We start from the raw sequence: 19,548 nt of genomic DNA, 5'->3' as shown, positions 1-19,548 counted from the left end.
TTTGAAATAAAAGGTATTGGGCGCTTGTTCACCAGTTGATCTTACAGAGTTGCCTGTTACATGCTGAGTGACAGGGCCTCACACATTTTCAAGCATCTGGAGAGCTCGTTAGCATGTCGTTCTGCATGCTCCCGTGACCACTTTGCCATCATCGATCAGTCATATTCGCGGTTTGCTCTTGCTACCTCTTCCCAGCCCATAAGAGATCTCAAAGTCGCGCACGCGCAGACAGAATGCTTGTCTGCTATTACCGTCTTTAAGGCCTTGGCAAACGAGGACACATTGTTGCTCATGTTTCTTGGGCGCGCAAACGCGCGGGACACAAAATTAATGTTCTCTTTCCATGCTGCCAAACTAGGAAACATTTCTTGGGGACACAAAATGTTTCTGAAAAATCAGAAACATCTTTTGTGTCCCGGACAAAGTTGCAACAAATGGTGCGGCAACAATGTGTCCTCGTTTGCCAGAGCCTTTAGGAAACAAGCTCCACGTTTTCTTGTAAGGAATTCTGGAAAGTTCTCTGTCCCGGGGAGCATGTTTATATTCACCCTTAAAGTCGATTTCTTAATTTAAGAATACAAATTCCTAGTTTTCAATCCTTAGGTAAGAACCCGACCGTTCTTATTTTCTCTCTAAAATTTTCTTATTAAGAGTCTTGCTTTCTTGAAGTGATGCTACTGCTCTCTCAAATTGAGCATTGAGCATTCTTTCCGTTCTTAAATTTAAACTTTAAATTTGAGCAATATATTTGAAAAAACACCGTTCAGTTCCAGTTCTAGGTAGAAGTAATGAACGACACGAAACAAATATCACATTTCCTTTATTGTGAACTATTCGACCTCTCGCGAAGTCGCACTGTGAAACTGAGCGGTGTTTGGCAGGTTGTACGAGGATTTCTTTCTGTGGATTTCAGGGCCTAAGTTTACCTCTCGCTTTGTCTTCCAAATCAGTTACGCATCTCAGTCCTCACGGTCAACTCTTTAAGCGCCCAATTTCCGAAGGATTTTGCGGCTATCCAAGTAATTTTTTCCTTTGTAGAATGGGTAATCTTGGACTGAGGTCGATAGAGTACGATGCACGCTGTTCCTCGATGGTTGTTCTTGTTTTCTCATCACATCTCGAAAATGTTCTCTTCTTAGGATTTCTTTCCAGGCCTTCATCTGTTTCTCTTTTGTCGTTGTTTCAGTTTTCTTTTTTCGCATCGAGTATTCATCTTTCTATTTGCCGAGTAACTTCGCCGTCACGCCATGATGAGACGAATTCTTCCTTTCCAACGGTAAACAACACGTGATGCATAGGTACGCAATGTGTACAAAAAGATTGGCAAATTTCAAAGCTTATCCATTGGAGCTGAATATTGTGTTTATCATTATTAGAATTGAGTCCATCAACCAAACAAATGTCTTTTGTTGACAGTGCAAATTTTGATAGACTTTGTTGACATTATAAAATCTGCCATTTTACACTTTATTTTGAGCCCAAACAAAAAGAAAGTATTTGTATATTAACCTTTGTAATCGAAAATCTGATTAAACTTTGAATGATAAAGTAAAATAGAGGTCCTAGCATTTCTCTGTAATAATTGTTAGGGCAAATTGTGTTCTTTATTTTCCACTGTGAGTTTCTTTCCCGGTTTCTGTGGGATGTATGGAAATTCAAAAATGCATATATTATTCTTCTCCCTAGCCCAACTGCATCTCTCAACTTTAGACAGAGAATTACTTGGACCTTTATATTGCCTTTGCTTCACCATTCTGAGCAGCTATTTGACAGTATTTCTCATGACGTTTGCCTAATTTTCACATAATTGATGACTTTGTTGTTAAATTGTGGCCAAATTTCAAGAAACAAAGGGGAGCTTGACTTGACTTCTTCTTCTGTGAAGATTGAAGATCAACATATAAACAATTCAGAAATTCACAACAATTTGTTTCATCTGAAATCCAACTTGAACCGTACTTTTTTTATTTTACCAATACAGAACACACTTAATTTTCCGGACTAATTGGCTTGACTTCCGGACGAGACAAATGCGCTACACTTATTGATTACTAAGAAGACTACGCCTTTAAACTAAATCAAGAATGAAATGAGTTAATAAAATCAATCTTGTTTTGCATAATTTGGCTTTCATTTGGTTTGTTTATACTATATTTGAGGACAATATTATTGCCCCTAAAAAATTTTCCCAGGTGCAGACTTTTTTTAACTTGCCATGCAGTAAATATCAACTGCTGCCCAAAAGGCAGACAATGAGGGCTGTGCTTTTTTAGGAGATATGGTGCAGTGAATACCATTCTATTTTATAAGCTTTCTTTCTTTAGTTGTAAGACGATCTTAGTATACATTATTTGGAATAAAAGAAGCTACATTATCGAAAATTAGCTTGTGTGATTATATTCATTTGAATACATTTAGGTCTGTTAAGTAAACTTTTAAGGCTGATGTTGTTCCTTGAGGTAGAATAGGTCTTAAAAATAATAATTTTATTTTGGTTTTGCATATCAGTGATCCACGCATCAGAAAAAAATGAATATATTTTCAACTTCTTTCGTACAGTCATTTCCGTTTTTTGGTCAAATGAACAGAATTCAAATAGGAAGTGATCTACAGAAAGATTAATGGTGGCCACAGTGGATCCAGGACAGAAAAAAAATTTTGAAAGCAGCCATCGTTTTGCCGTCATGTCAACACAACACATTTCTGCTATGTCCTAGATTGTTAGATAGTATTCGCATCATATTCCCAAAACTGCACAGTTAAGCCATGGGTGCAGCGCTGACGTCCTTACTGTAGCTGTTTTGGGAAACAAACTGATATTCTTCCTCAGGCAACTAAACTGTGAGGCTTTGCAACCAACCATTTAAAACTCAAGGTGACCCCCGCAGTTTGTGAAGCTCTTAAGCCACAATTAGACAAAAACAAAAATATATATGAAAAGTAATCACTTACGACTGTTATGCTTACTTCCCTTCAGTCGACTTTCATATTAAGTTAATACTATTAATAACGCAAATCCAGTAGTCGAGCATGTATTGACTTTAAGAGCCTCAGAAAGGGATTCAACTCCAGCGGAGCCAACTTTGTTTCCACACAAATCCAAAGAAGTCAAGGATGTGTTGACTTTGAGAGCCTCAGAAAGGGATTAGCACCAGCGGTACCAATTTCGTTCGAACGCAAATCCAAAGTAGTCAAGCATATGTTGACTTTGAGAGCCTCAAAAAGGGATTTAGCGCCAGCGGTACCAATTTCGTTCGAACGCAAATCCAAAGTAGTCAAGCCAGTGTTCACTTTGAGAGCCTCAGAAAGAGATTCAGCGCCAGCGGAGCCAACTTTGTTTCCACACAAATCCAAAGAAGTCAAGGATGTGTTGACTTTCAGAGCCTCAGAAAGGGATTTAGCGCCAGCTGTACCAATTTCGTTCCAACGCAAATCCAAAGTAGTCAGGCATGTGTTGACTTTGAGAGCCTCAAAAAGGGATTTACCGCCAGCGGTACCAATTTCGTTCAAACGCAAATCCAAAGTAGTCAAGCCAGTGTTGACTTTGAGAGCCTCAGAAAGGGAATCAGCGCCAGCAGAACCAACTTTGTTTCCACACAAATCCAAAGTAGTCAAGCATGTGCTGACTTTGAGAGCATTAGAAAGGGACTCAGCGCCAGCAGCACCAATTTCGCTCCAACTCAAATTCAAAGTAGTCAGGCATGTGTTGACTTTGAGAGCCTCAGAAAGGGATTCAGCGCCAGCGGAGCCAACTTTGTTTTCACACAAAACCAGAGTAGTCCAGTATGTGTTGACTTTGAGAGCCTCAGAAAGGGATTTAGCGCCAGCGGTACCAATTTTGTTCAAACGCAAATCCAAAGTAGTCAAGCATGTGTTGACTTTGAGAGCCTCAGAGAGGGATTCAGCGCCAGCGGAGCCAACTTTGTTTCCACACAAAACCAAAGTAACCAAGCATGTGTTGACTTTGAGAGCCTTAGAAAGGGATTTAGCGCCAGCGGTACCAATTTCGTTCGAACGCAAATCCAAAGTAGTTAAGCATGTGTTGACTTTGAGAGCCTCAGAAAGGGATTCAGCGCCACTGGAGCCAACATTGTTTCCACACAAATCCAAAGTAGTCAAGTATGTGCTGACTTTGAGAGCCTCAGAAAGGGATTCAGTCCCAGCAGTACCAATTCTGTTCCAACTGGAATCCAAAGTCGTCAAGCACGTGTTGACTTTGAGAGCCTCCGAAAGGGATTTAGCACCAGTGGCACCAATTCCATTCCAACTCAAATCCAAAGTAGTCAAGCACGTGTTGACTTTGAGAGCCTCAGAAAGGGATTCAGCCCCAGCGGAACCCACTTCATTTCCACTCAAATACAAAGTAGTGAAGCATGTGTTGACTTTGAGAGCCTCAGAAAGGGACTCAGCGCCAGCGGCACGAATTCCGTTCCAATTCAAATTCAAAGTAGTCAAGCATGTGTTGACTTTGAGAGCTTCAGAAAGGGATTTGACGCCAGCGCATCCAACTCCGTTTCCACGCAAATATAAAGTAGTCAAGCATGTGTTGACTTTGAGAGCCTCAGAAAAGGACTTAGCGCCAGCGGCACCAAGTTCGTTCCAATTCAAATTCAAAGTAGTCAAGTATGTGGTGGCTTTGAGAATTTCACCAAAAAGGTTCACACGCTCGAATTCAATATATATGGCTAGATCTCTAACAAGAAAGTTCTGTCCGAAGGTCTGAAGTAACTTAGACTGAAGGCTCTCTCCGTGGCATTTGCATTCTAATATACAATCAAGTGCTAACTCTAAAATTCGTTGTTTGTAATTCTCCATTCCCATATTGGACGAACTTGCAAGCTCCGCTATGCTTTTTACCAACGAAACTGTCATCTCTTCTGATGCTGCGGACAAAATACCACTCATGAATAAAAACACTTGTTTCAGTTCATTCCTGTTCCATACATCGGTCACCACTGATTTACAATTTGTGTCTCCATCAAGGATCTGATAAGCAAGATAAAAGCCAGCGAAGAACTCATGAAAGCTCTTGTGCAGAAAGCCAAAGCGCAGGGAAGGTTTTCTCTTGCTACCACCGGTCTGGATCGACAGAAATCCAAACTTGATCAAATTACTGGAACTGCCTTTAAATTCATTCTCGTCGAAATACAACTCTCCTTTACATAAAGACTGCAACGCAATGCATCCCAACTGCAACAGGTCTTCCTTGTAAACTTCCAGTGGGTCTGCATTACTGCTACTGGATGATCCAATTCTCTTTTCATATCTTAACAAAACACACCGAACAATTTCTATGTAAAGCTGCGTCCTTTCCGGAGGAAGTACACCCTTGAAATCTTCACAAAGGATGCAAAGTAAAGCTGTATTAAGAGGATTCTGTGTCAACTGTATTAAGTGTCCCTCTTTAAAGCTGTCAAGCGCAAGATGTATAAGTAGCTCTTCTGCCAAGTGTTTCATGCCTTTAAAGTACTTATGAATGTAGCTCATCGCGTCTTCAAAAGTAAATCCAATTATCTCCCACAGGATGTCACAGTACCGCCTTAAACTCTTACCAACTTCATGGCGTGATGTGATAACAATGTGGCAATTGGGTAGAAATTTACTTTCCAAAAGGTTGATGTACATGTTAACGTTTCTGGAATCCACTTCATCAAGTCCATCAAGCACTAACAGAACCTTGGACTGATTTTCCCGAATGAAGTCGAAGAACCATTCCTTAGCTTCTTTGTTAAAATCTTCAGGAAGAATTTGGTCATCAATGGCCTCCCAAATATCTGTTTTCATATCACGACACCTCAAAAGCAGTAGAACGTCAATCTCGGGAAAAGACTCGTCCCATTCTTCTCGTTTCATTGCCCAATCATATGCCAGTTTCTGACAGTAGGTTGTCTTCCCCATCCCTGGATCTCCTTCGATCAAAACGGTGCGTGGCTTTGGACAATCTTTGTGTCCTCTAAAGATTGCTGTCATGTTGGTGATTTCATCAGTCAATGTTCCCCTTGACTTTTCTTTGCCCAAAATCTTTAACTTGGTAAAAATATCATCTAGATCAAAGCTGAAGTCATCAAGCCATGGAACAGGTAGAAGAGATTTTTCACGAGTACTGTAGAGCTGACGGATCCTTTCTATAATATTGGCGGAATATGGTACATCTGCAAAACACAAAAATAATTTTAAAAGAGGTGTTGACTGAAGTGTTTATTTTGTTCTAACCTCAAGCTTATTGTGTTCTTAATTTTGACACCACGGAAGTTTCCGTATTTAGCAATATTTCGAAAACAAACACCACTTAAGAAATGGTCACTTTTTGTCGCAAAATCAAGATTTTTTCACCGAAAATCATACAAATAATTTTAAAAGAGGTGTTGCCTGAAGTGTTTATTTTGTTCTAACCTCAAGCTTATTGTGTTCTTAATTTTGACACCACGGAAGATTCCGTATTTAGCAATATTTCGAAAACAAACACCACTTAAGAAATGGTCACTTTTTGTCGCAAAATCAAGATTTTTCACCGAAAATCATACTATGCGAAAATGTAGCTCGATAGTAATTTGCAATTTTTTCACATTGCAAAGTTGATCTTTGCAAGACAGATCTTTGTAAGACACCTAATTAAAAAGAGTTAATTAATAGAGCTAGATTAAGAAATTGATCAGCTAAAGTAATCTAATAGAGATGTATGGTTTACATTTTGTGCCTCATTAGCATAAGGCCATCGTTTTCGAATCAGTCAGCCAAGAATAAAGTACTGAATATTGCAAGTTTATTGCATAATGAGCTATCTCTGAAAATTTGAACGCAGGATAATCTCTAAGCAATGATGCTTTGAAAATTCGAAATTTTGCAAAGAATGTATGGGATCATTAGCGCTTTTGTCACCCAAGAATTTTATCAGTTTTTGATAGCTAATAGCTGGCTCTTTACCAAAGCTAAACGGTTTCGGATTGGAGATTTAACTGAATTTAACAAGTTCTTTTACCTTTTGAAGTAGCACGATGCCTTCTGTGGGCAACTTGTATTTTAATGAAACAAAATGTAAACCGCAATGACCTCAGGAAAGATTTCCTTATTAGAAGAAATACACGCACAACAAGTGCTCAAAAATCAGACATCACATAAGTCAGCGATCAGTATCAAAATATCAGAAATAATTAAGACTTTGACAAGAATAATTATTGAAACAGTGGGTGAATTGGTACATTAAAAGCAGAGGAGAAACCATTTCACTATTGCTGGTTTTCATTCACGTGATCAACAGCCATGTTTTTCAACGAAAACAAAAGGAAGCGTTTGCATAATAATAGAGTTAAATTCCCGGAGGATTTGGTCGGGGCACCAGCATGGCCGTCTTTTCTTTGTTTAGGGCACCAACATGGCGGTCGTGACGTCATGTGAAAACCGAGAATTGATAGCATGACGTTTCAAATTATTGTTTATCAGAGAAATCTAGTGAATTCCAAACTTAAACGAAAAAAAGACCTTCCAAAATTAGTTTGGGCTCTAGAAGCATAATCAGCTGGTTTGTGAAGATAATCTAGCAAAATGCTTATGTTTACTTGTCAGTGCGGATTTTAAAGATTGAGTAAAAGACTACTGGGAGTTCATAAAAATTATATTGCTGCATGGAGAGGGTTTTATATGAAAACAGAACATAATCTTAGCAGTAAGTTCCAATGTTTTGAAGAAAAGCAGAGTAATGAACACAATATTTTTCAAACGTTACGTAAAAGATTCTTTTTGAAGAACAGTTAATGGGCATGAAGGAAAGAAATGTTCATTTGAGGTGCGGGTTGTAGACGAAAGATTTAAGTGATGCTCGCACTTATCAGGACAATTTAAGCAATATATTTAACAACTATTCGCCTCAGGCTCAGTGATTATCGGTGAATATTCACCGAGACGAAGTCGAGGTGAATATTCACCGGTAATCACTGAGCCTGAGGCGAATAATTGTTTTAGTATAAATACACAGGTGATTATTTCAAAAAAGAGAAAAAAAAAACATTTCAACGCGAAATCATCTTCACTTACAGTGGCAAAACGACTTCTGGCAGCCATTTTGTCCGTCGACGTGAGCCAATGAGAGCACGCGATTTTGTATAATCACCTGTGTATTTATACTAATGTCTCATATTGACACCTGCTCATACATGTATAGACAATAATGCTTAAATTGTCCTGATACGTGCGAGCATCACTACAATCTTCTCTAGTTAATGGGCATGTTACAACACAACATTCACACACAGATGATGGCAAGTTTTGTTTTCTACACTTCCGTTCGTACACAAAATGCCGTTGAGATACGGGGCGAGTTGGTACACTCCCTGCTTCTCTGGAGGCCCGGTGGCCCTGTTCAGTCTCGGAGACTCTCGTTTCTGGAGATTCTATCAAGGGATTGGGGTATAGAGAGGGAAGATATGGCGACTGCTATGGAGAATCGCACGGTGTGGCAGAAAGTTTTTCAGTGTACCCCACCCCTTTAGGGCCGCTAGACGAGATAGAAGAGATGAATGCCTTAACATGAAGTCCACTTTTCACTTATTTGAGTTTAACAGTGACTGGTATCAATTACATCGTTGGTGATGACTGTGTGTGCTGGTTCCTGAAGCTGCTGAAGCAATATCGGCACCACTTCTTTCTGCCTGCACAGGATCTATTAGAAAACAAAGGCCAGTCTGCTTACTTAGAGAGCTGTTGTTAAGGGACCAGATTTAGCAATCTCACGAAAACATTCATTTGAGAATAAGTCCCTCCTGGCTGCAAAACCCAAGATTTTTTCAAAACGGTAGTGCCAAAGCAATACACTTCACACATCGCAAAGTTAATGACATAAGATATATAAGCCCATTAGCAAATCATGTCTAACACTAATCTCTCTAAACTTGTGCCTGCCATGAAACCGAGTTTATAAAACTTTTGAGTCAGTGATATACTTCCTTACTTTTAAATACAAGATATCAGTTCCTCATGAGCAGAACACTGTTGCAAAAACAGGCCAAAATTAATATCCACTCCCCCAAACCCACCGTTACCTAAAGTAGTCTTCGTCAAATTCTCCCCATCATTAATTACTTTTTAAGCTTAATGGGGTTTTTGACTGGTTAATTAAAACCAAGGCTGTGCTCTAACGGCGCCCGGTCGAATGAGGTGACCAACATTTGGCTTCCGGCGAGTGAGAAAAATTACCTGGTCCTCCGGCCGGGCACTCTGGCTTATTGTATTTGAGCAGATAAGCAGGCTAAAAATTTCAATATGCTGGTCGATACAGTTTACGAAAGCTCTCAGAAACGAAACAATCGGTTCAAAAGCCGTTCCACATGATTTCACACGTAACTTGACGTCCGGCGGTATTAAATTTGGCACTTGGAGTTTGGCATTTATTGATTCTTGTTAAAAAAAAATGTTACTTCTGCTCTGACTGGGGTAAAGCACGGCCGGCGAAGCGGTGCAATTTATTTTTGTAAGAACCGGGAATCGCAGCTTATGCAAATTTAATATTTTTACGATTTTCGCTGCTGCGCCTGCTTAGCCAAATATATATTTAGGTTATGGTTGTTTCCCCTGAATATGAAATAACGAAAGAATAAAGGGAAAGATCATGTTATTTGTTGTTGTTTCAGAAACAGAGCAATCCCACGTTGTCTTTGGTGTCGTGACAAATCATTGCGTGTCCTAAAAATAAATACGCAGACTGACGCTTCCACCGAATCCACAAAAAGCTCATTCAACTTAACATTTTACTCATAATATGGGGGAAAATACTTATGTTTCGTGCTGTAGCGATGATTTTCATCCAGATCAAAATGACGTTTTTAAAAAAATGATAGCTTTTGGGCCGCCGTATGAGAGATCAGCCTTGATTGTTTCACAGCAGTTTTCACAGAATCAAGCGGCACTGATTCACGTTTTTAAAACTTCTTTTCAACCTAACTAACCAGTAAAAAGGTTTATCTGTATTAGACCCAAAAATCTTTATCAAAATTACATAAACCTATCGCAATCTTTACTTTTTTATTTTTAACCTGAAAAACATGAGCGGCATTGCCACTTTTTACGTCTTTCTCAAGTGTGGCGTGAAACACTTGACGGGTTGCGTATTTTTCTTGCCCTAGCGAGTTCGACGATCACCAGAGCAGTAGCAGCAATGTTTTGTTGAGAGAGGGATGGATGAAGATCTTGCTGCGTTGTTGATCTCGGGCAATTAATTAAATAATTAATTAATTCGGGCGACCGACTTATAGGGCCGGGCACCCCAGCTGAAATGCTTGGGAGCCCGAACGGTTCGCTGAAATTTTCCTTAGAGCACAGCCTTCAATGGGTTAACGATAACAGACTAACATGGCCAGTCAAATACACTTTTAAGGTTGTCATTGACTATTGCTACCGATTATTTTCCTCTTCTTCTTGCCGTGCAGCCCACCTCCTTCTCATAAGAAGATTCTCGTGAGCGTGCAGTATACAACAAATAAGAGGTGCAAGTTTTAACATGAAATGAATGTGCAAGTGTGAAAATCATACAATGTCTTTTTAGAAAAACATTTGGTCAGCGTCTATCATGAAGATAGTCCCACATCCGGTTCTTGAAGGGTTCTAGACTTGAAACCAGCAAAACAGAATCTGATAGCTTATTCCAATCGCGAATTGTCCTTGGGAAGAAAGACATTTGATGGTATGTAGTACGAGAAAAGGGGACTTTACAGCTACTACAGTTAAGGTGTCTGGGAGATCTAGTCATTGTGAGCAAAAGCTCTTCCAGGTGATCTGGTGACGTAATTTGGAGGACTCGGAAGAAAAATTTTAACGCCGTACCCCACAACCGCGCGCGGCCTTAGATGTTGTTTCCAAACTCCCAGCAGTACCTTCCATCGCCAAAACTCAACAGATTATTTCGTGTCTACCACATTTCCTGTTACTGAATGAACATTCAAGTAGAACCCGACAAGATCTTACCTCGCCTCTGCCATGTTGAATTAAAAAATAAGGCCGCGCGCGGTTGTGCGATACGGCGTTAAAATTTTTCTCCCCAATCCTCCGAATTACGTCACCAGATCACCTGGTTGTTTCTAGAAAACACTATATGTCCAGTTGTTAGCAAAAATGTTAAATGCTACCAGTTTGAAAGGAAAATATGTGTAAGGACAGAGCCTTAATTGACGTACTCCACAGGCTGTTGCAATGATAAAACTGCTCCCATACACAGTTGACTGATTTCAGTCAATTAAGTGAAAAGTAAAAAAAATTGAGGTAAAACCTCTAGTACCATGAATACATTTCTAGAACTTCGACTGCTGGTTTCATGATATTATTGTGGTGGAGCAGATTTGGACAGATTTGTATAATACTATTACCACTACGAAGACTGCCGCTGGCAGGCACATAAGCCCGTGGTTGAAAGAGACTGAGTGGACTTCACTACATGAATTCCACTTTTCACTTACATTTGAATTTCATGTACCTCATGTTTACAGTAACTGCATGGCATCAATTACCTAGTTTGAGATAACTGTGTGTTCTGAATCCTGCAGATGCTGAAGTGGAAGCACAGCTTGCTTCTGCCTGATCAGGATCTATTGGAAAACCAACGACACAACATACTGTTACATTGAAACAATCTCAATTGCTACACTAATTAACACTACTATACATTGACCATTGTAAAAAAAAAACCTTTTCTTTCCCCTTGAAAAAGTATGGGAATTATATGGGAAAGGTTGGGCCATATCTGACCTATATCATATGTGGAAATGGTACATGAGAAGGTTTGATGATGCAATGGAACTGAAATAGGTCATAATTTTGCCAAATTTCAAGCTACATGTATGTGTTACTGCTGACCCTGCGGCCCACCTGAGTTCCCTTTGTTGCGCTGTTACAGCGTTTTGTGTTCCCCCGAACACTAAGCACTCGTGCTGTGTGTTCCCTCTTCCCTACCCATAAAACATTTCAGTGCTGGTATTTTTTACAGGTCACAGGTCATTGTTTTATTAATACAGAAACTATCCTAAACATGCATAAAAAAACTAAAGTTTGGCCTAATTAGGCCTAAACAAAAGTTTATAGGCCTAAGGTTAGCTTTTATGAATGTTTAGGATACTTTCTGTATTCATATCCCGCTATCATATTTATCGTTATCGCGTGGTTACTTTCCTTTATTTTCATATTTCTTTTTGTTTTGATGTATTCTGAAGTCGGCAATTTTTCACGGAACACGTAGCACTGAAAAGTTCTATGGGGAGGGAAGGGGGAACACACAGCACTAGTGCTCAGTGTTCGGGAGAACAGATAACACGGGGGAACACAAAACGCTGTGGCGGCGCTGTTTTTGACACAGGCACACGGAGTGAGTCCTTGTAGGAACACGAGCCCTCTGTGTTATAACACGCAGTTTTACGCATTTTTTTGAACCGTCAGTTCCTTTTTTACGTCGTTTTCAATGTTAAGCATTGTTTCAAATTGATTTTGCTGTAATAAAGTTCTGTGAGCTATTAACCAAACCTCGCGAAATGGCAATAATCACACGGTTTATAGGGTCTCACCACTCGCAACAGTATTACCCTGACCTTACGGATGTCATGGATGGATGATTACTTCGTGGTTTATGGTTTGAATTTCAAGGATAAAGGTGGTTTACGCCATTTGAGTATTGTTTTTTAATGGATTTACAGTTATCAAGGACAACTATGGACAGTGGAATTTATAACAAAGAGTTGCGGTTATTGAATGGCGAAGAAGTAAATTCGGAAGTGTCCTACTCGCCTTCTTCTTCGATAAGTACGGCATTAATTCGCGTTATCTTGTCGCTTAATACTCCCTCACCAAATACCACATTTGAAAGGCAGCTTCATGATTCAGTGATTCAGTAAAGATTCAAAGTTCACCGAACATAGTGGCAAAAGTTACAGTTGATGATGCTGAGGAGTTAAGACTGGGCGCAAGGAGAAAAAAATCCGACAGACAAAGGTAAACAACACGAATTGCGAAGATTAAAAGAACATTCACACCGTAGCAAAATATGACTTGGCAAATAAACAAAATGAAACCGCGACAGCCCAAGCAAAAGAAGGGGAATTTATGAACAAATGAATAGTGAGGAGTTAATTTAACCCAACGAATTCCACTTTCCACTCAATAAAATCCAAGATACTTTTCCGTAGTTTGCATCAATAATTATTACCTTCTTTATGATGACTGTTCCACGGGCTGCATCCTGCAGCTGCTGCAGGAGCAACAGCATGGTTTGCTTCTGGCTGCACAGGATCTACTGCAAAACAATCAACACAATCTGCTGTCAGACTGGCAAAAAACTGCATAAAGAACTTTCTGACTACCAGGAAATAAAAAGAAAACAATATTATTTGACGTGTAGAAATTAAAAAGATACAGATGCACTGACATTAAATGAAAAATACTTTCAAGGTAATTATTACACAATATTGATCAGCTGGATGGGTAAATATGTATTGAATAATACATAATTGCAATAACAAAGCAAGCGCAAGAACAAGAAGAAAACGCCATTGGCATGCAGGCACAAAGGCAAAGGCCTGGGTTAAAAGAGACTCTCCAACAACAATGTATTCCACTTTTCACTTAGGTATTTGAATTTAAGAAACATCCTTACAGTGACTGATATCAATTACCTCGTTGGTGATGACTGTGTGTCCTGGTTCCTGCTGCTGCTAGAGCAATATCAGCAACACTTCTTTCTACCTGCAGAGGATCTATTAGAAATTATTTATTGTAAGCTCAATAGTGCATGCACGTTAGAAATCTATGATGGGTTCTTAAAGTAATACAGCTGTACCCTCGCCAGATTTCGTCTTGATATCATGACCCTAACTACATCTGAGAGACGAATATGTTTATTTGTGTGAAAAGAAGATTAACTATTTCAGGCATCCTTAAGTAACTACAGGTCCTTTCAGGCATTTGCATCTATTACATGTGGTGACCTTGTTCATGATGAGTGTGTGCGCTGCTTCCTGCAGCTGCTGAAACAACATCAGCAAAGCTTGCTTTTGGCTGTACAGGATCTATCCCCGGGGGGGGTACTGCCATATATGGGCTATATAGGTATGTGCCGCTGTGAAGGGTATGGTTTTCAAGCAGTTTACTCTAGCATAGGGTATATAAATCAGAGCGTTTGGGTCTAGAATAGGGTATCATTTTTCACGAAACTGACCAGTCGCTTGAAGATTTTATCAAGACTAAGGAAACCAGAAATTCCCGCTCAAAAATATTAAAAAGTCGAGTCGGCAAAGTTTAAATTTGCGCAACTCAGCCTCAATAGTGTCGATAAATGGCTATCATGAGAAACTTCTGGATATTATTAACTCTCAAGTATCGGTATTTAGACGGAAATCGGTGGGAGTTTACTCTAGTATAGGGTAGCAAAATTCAGCTGAACTAGCTCTGGTATAGGCTAAGGGTTCCAGGGTCCCAGCGGCACATCCCCACCCACAAATTCCTAAAGTACCCCCCCGGGGATCTATCGTAAAATAGCCAATTTGCTGTTAGCTTGATACCAAAAACAACAGCAAGAATTTTATTGAAACTATCAAATACAAAGTAAAATAACTGTACTGAACATTCAAATATTTGAAAGAAAACAGAAGCCCTTAAATAAGACATTGACTGAAAAGATTTTGGAGTTAAATTAGGACATAGAACATCCAAAAAGAAACTATGAGAGAATAATCTGAGATGTATTTGAAAAAATAATACAAGTGCTCAAAATCAGATCAGTATCAAAATAGCAGAAGTAGCTTTGACAATAATACGTAATTGAAACAGTGTGTCAGATTTTGAGAGCGGAGGAGAAATCATTTCACATTGATAGCAAGACATTTTCATTAATGTTTCAGAAAATCTAGTGAATTCCAAACCAAAAAGACATTATAGTAAATAAAAGGAATCCAAATTGATTTTGGGCAGCTCCTTTTCCAGCTTTTCGACAATATCTAGCAAATTGTTTATGTTGACTTGCCAGAGGTTTGAAGATTGAGTCAAAGATGGCTGGGAGTTCATGAAAGAGTAATTGCTGCATGGAAGGGGTTTTATATGAGAACAGGGTATCAACAATCTGGGTGAAGCAGTAAGTTCCATTCTTTTGGGAAGGGGAAAGGAACAAACATAATATTTGAAAAACATCATGTAAATGCAGGGCTTCTGATAGGATGCGTAAAAAAAATTAAAGATTATGCGGAAAATTTTGGCCATATTATGCGTAAACATGCGTTGATTATGCGGAAATTTAAAAATTTTATAGAACTAATAATTAGGCCCGTCCAATGTATTTACATGCTTATGGCGAATCAGGACTCGAAATTGCGACCAATACAGTCGCATTTACAACTGAATTTTTTTCCCTTTGCGATATCTGGACGAGTCGCCAATTTGCGGCCAGCTTTCACCCTTAAAATAAAAGGGTCAGCAGTCGGCATTTTGCTGAAATAAATAAAGGGATAAAAAACTTATTTTGTTTCTCGTCATGAATTTTGTTTCAATTTGGAGATATGGAGCAAAATTGTGATCTGGTTGAACCACGACCCATTCCCTCGGTCATTCACCATTTTCAGCGGTCTTTTGCACATACGTATTGCGGGCTCCTATTTTGTTTTGTACAACTTCATCGCAATGATTCTCCCTACTTTTACAAATGATCAAGTTTTAACTAGAGTCCAGGCTCATTGCCGAAAAATGCGTAGAAACTGCTTACGAACTTTCATCTTGCGAACGAAATGGCGTGTTTTCCTCAATGTTCAGGAAAATAAGCGTTTCAAAGTAGTCAATCTCTTTGTCTTTTGTGTTTGTGAGGATGATAAGAAGTAACCTGCGATCAAGCGTACTTTTCTTGAGAAAGGAAAAGTACGCCTGATCGCAGGTTAGATAAGAAGCTGCTTTATCACTAATATAATTATGCAGAGGATGCAGATTTTAGGGAATTAAGCGAATCCACATTGCCGCATCCTGTCAGATGCAATGTAAATGGTTTTGTTAATGGACATAATACAACAAAATATTAAACATACATATAAAACAAGAGAAAGTTGTTACCCTGTCACAAAGTGAAAAAAGAAAAAAAGTGGTATAAATAGTAATGAGCAAAAAAAGAAAGAAAGAGCAACCTTGAAACAGGCAACATATAAACAGCAACCTAAGTTCTTGCTTCCAAAAACCTACCTGCCTCTCTAGAGGTCTTCATTATACACTCCCACTCATTCAGTTTGTCCTTAATTCTGTTTTCATCATCTTTCCACTGCTTCAGAAGTTCTTTGAAATGTTCCTCATCCCATGGATCCATTTCTTCGTTCTCTATTTTACGAATGGCATCTTCATATTCAGCTCCGCCCAATCCTACCAGCATTTTCTGGATCTGCTTTCTGAATTTACAGAATTCTCCATCACTAACACAGGCCTCTTCAGCATGAGCCGATACTGCATTAACACAATACTTCAAACGTACAATGTGAGATTCACAGCTGGTATCAGAGGAATGGGGAAGTACATCCCAACCAGTGGATGGAGGACTCAGGTTACAGATTGTCCTCAGAAGCACAGTCAAGAGAGAATTGTCAAAGCCTGTGGATGATACTGAAGAGGATTTAACAGGATACAATTGAATCCACTGTGCTGAATTGAGGATTCCTTCTTTTCTAAGAGACCGAAGCTCAGAGTGCACACTCTCACGTTTCAAGGTACTCCAAAGGTCTTGTGGATGAATTACTCTATCAAACACGTGCCTCAACACTTGTGACCCCAGCCTGACCAGAAGGCAACATAACACTGTGTACTTGGTTTTTCCATCAACAGTACCTGAAACAAGTGTCAGAAAAGATCTCTAGGGCATCATTCTGGTTACTTGAAGGGCCATCATCACGATGGCTGGATGGTGGGTTTGCTAATCAGTTTTCAGGATTGTCATTGACAAAATACATTTGAGTTTTCATTAGAAAATTTAACCCCTTATGGGATCACATCACCACTGACAGGCTCCTATATACTACACAGCAACTGAAGACAGCTCAGTAATAGGGTACATGTAGTTTGCCACCCACAAGTTATGGATTCAAATCCTGTTCAAGCCAAAATTGTTCAGGCTTTACTTTGTACTTTTGTTACTGCTCAAATAATTTTCATAACTGTGATGTGCTTCTGCAGTTCAAATGAGCATCTTTCGTGTTTAGTCCAATCATATCTTCATGCTCAACAGGTTTCAATGCAAGAGTGACTGGACACAAACATGTGACAACAACAGAGAGCCCACAGTACTAAATTACTACCAATGGAAAGCTGGTTTACTGACAGTCGGCCAACAGTAAATTTTGGGAATTATTCTTCACTATTACCAACAATAATATATATGCATACAGACATTAGACTACGATGGATCCAAATGCACCAATCACTGTTTTACAGTCTTCATGGCCAGTGACAGACAGCTGACCAACAAGAGTATGACTTTGATAACCAATCACTACAAAACGACTAGAGTATTTATACCAATCTACTGACGCTACACAAATTACTTGACCCTGAAGATTACTTCCGCTCAGGTTGTCCAAACATCAGTCTACAGTATGTCACCCTAAACAGTCCTTCTCAGGAATACACTCACCCAGACAATCGTCCTTCATCTCAAGTTTGTAAAATGTGATACAGATCTGCCATTCATATTGTATATATTGCAACAACTACCATCACAGAAAGTTCAAGCACATGACTGTTAAGAAACTTAGAGAGTGCAAACATAATTTTTCGAATTTTCACGGTTACAACTCAAAAATGGATTTCTCTCAAATTTTTGTCCAGATGTAGTGTAGACGTCTTCAAATGCACTGTCAGTATAGTCTTTAAGTCATTGGCATATTCCTTTTTGAGAAAATGCAGATTTAAGAATTTCTGTTCCAATTGCCATTTTTTCACACCATTCAAAATGATTCACGCTTACTTTACTGTCAACCTTTCCTAAAAGGCAATTCAGATCAGCTCAAAACCTCTTAAAACCTATTCTGTTATCTCGACATCCAGTTGCATGACTTTTGAGAAATTAGAATCTTTTTTTTAATTTTTCACCCAAAATAATTTCAACTTTAATTAACATTCCTGTTTTTACTTGACTGAAGGTATCCTTGATACAGCATCATTTTTTAACAAGCAATAAAACAATAAAGCAATAAAGTGCCAAATCTAACAATAATTGGGTGCAGGGATGGCCCAGTGGTAAGAGCACTCGCCTCCCACCAATGTGACCCAGGTTCGACTCCCAGACTCAGCGTCATATGTGGGTTGAGTTTGTTGGTTGTCTACTCTACATCGAGAGGTTTTTCGCCGAGATTTTTCTCCGGTTACTCCAGTTTTCTCCTCAAAAACCAAAATTTCATTTGATTTGCATTAACTTGTTAATTTCAACTTACAGTGACCCAATTAGTGCTCTACAGTGCTAGAAGATTAGACACTTAAATAAAGTTCCTTTCCTTTTTTTCCCTTTTTTTTGTATTTGCACCTTTAACTCTTTAAGTATTCAATAAGCTTTCAAATGATTTAAAAATTTACTTGGGGTAAATATACATGCACTGCATGACAGTTTACCAAATTCATGTATTTTTTACCCTAAGCTTGAATGAATGTGCAACTGAAGATTTGCACATTTATCAAGTTTGAAAAACAAATGACTCTTAATTGTTTTTTAATAGAAACCATGCATCATGATTGTTATCTGGATATACTGCTGTTATGTACCAGAAACTAGAAAAATTATCACCAGAATGTTGATGTTCCTTTTTCTTCCCTCCATACATATCAGACAAATTGTCTTTGAAGACCTTCGCTAGTGGCCTCCGACCTTGTTCTGGCTTTTTTGACATGTTCCCTCACTGTGTGCAAGAAAATAAAAATTGATAAGAAGTACGTGGGTCAGTGTTTCATTCCTGGGCGTGTAATAGAAAAGTCAATATAATAGGATCACTCATCAATCATCCACCTGCTCACCTTGAGCTCAAACAGGGATTCAAATTCTCTTTTTAATGAAGAGCCATGTACCGGTCGTTGCTGTTGTTGCTGAGCTGGGAGGAGAGGTAAGAACCAAACCAGTGCTCAGGCTAGAAGTAACATTGGCAACAAGTTCAGTGCCTGCACATGCACCCATCACACCAAGGGACTGACTGCATGGAAAACCTGTCACACTTACTTCCTACTTCCACTTAAACCTACATAAAAAGGAGAAGGAACTTCAAGGCAGGGTAGATTCAAATGCACAGGAAGTTCAACTAACGTGCAGGCAGGTTAGGATTGGACAACAAAGCAGATTTCCAGGTAGTTTTCAGGTTAAACCACTACCCAGGCCTGTGGCTGGGTTTTGATCTCAGCCAGGCCAGATTTAAAAAGGTAATTAATTTTGAGTAGCAGAGCCATTTTCAAAACTATGGACAAGGATTGATTGTTCATGTTCAATTTAGTGATTAACTTCACTGCATCAGGCTAATACAAGATTGAAGGACTAGTACTCTCAAAATTTCTAGAATTTATTTGTCAGCTAAATCTAGG

General features: G+C 39.1%; 1 protein-coding gene across 2 annotated transcripts; it reads right to left on the bottom strand.

The window, feature by feature from the left end:
- Positions 1-1,934: 1,934 nt before the first annotated feature.
- LOC137990271 (NLR family CARD domain-containing protein 3-like) lies at positions 1,935-19,212 on the bottom strand. Of its 2 annotated transcripts, XM_068835660.1 has the most exons (8): positions 18,994-19,212; positions 18,767-18,878; positions 16,186-16,818; positions 13,644-13,724; positions 13,178-13,264; positions 11,493-11,570; positions 8,576-8,656; positions 1,935-6,152 (listed from the first exon to the last, which is right to left on the bottom strand). In XM_068835660.1, exons 2-8 carry the CDS (start codon positions 18,867-18,869, stop codon positions 3,109-3,111), a joined length of 4,107 nt encoding a protein of 1,368 aa, XP_068691761.1. In that variant the 5' UTR covers positions 18,870-18,878; positions 18,994-19,212; the 3' UTR covers positions 1,935-3,108. The 2 variants fall into 2 exon arrangements, with proteins under 2 accessions (XP_068691761.1, XP_068691762.1); XM_068835661.1 differs by lacking the exon at positions 8,576-8,656 and having other exon boundaries at positions 1,973-6,152; positions 18,994-19,133.
- Positions 19,213-19,548: the final 336 nt, after the last annotated feature.

The sequence above is a fragment of the Montipora foliosa genome, unplaced genomic scaffold, assembly GCF_036669935.1.
Source record: "Montipora foliosa isolate CH-2021 unplaced genomic scaffold, ASM3666993v2 scaffold_76, whole genome shotgun sequence".
Taxonomy (NCBI): domain Eukaryota; kingdom Metazoa; phylum Cnidaria; class Anthozoa; order Scleractinia; family Acroporidae; genus Montipora; species Montipora foliosa.
The sequence above is the reverse complement of the archived record's forward strand: the minus strand, read 5'-3'. Positions and strand labels throughout refer to the sequence as shown.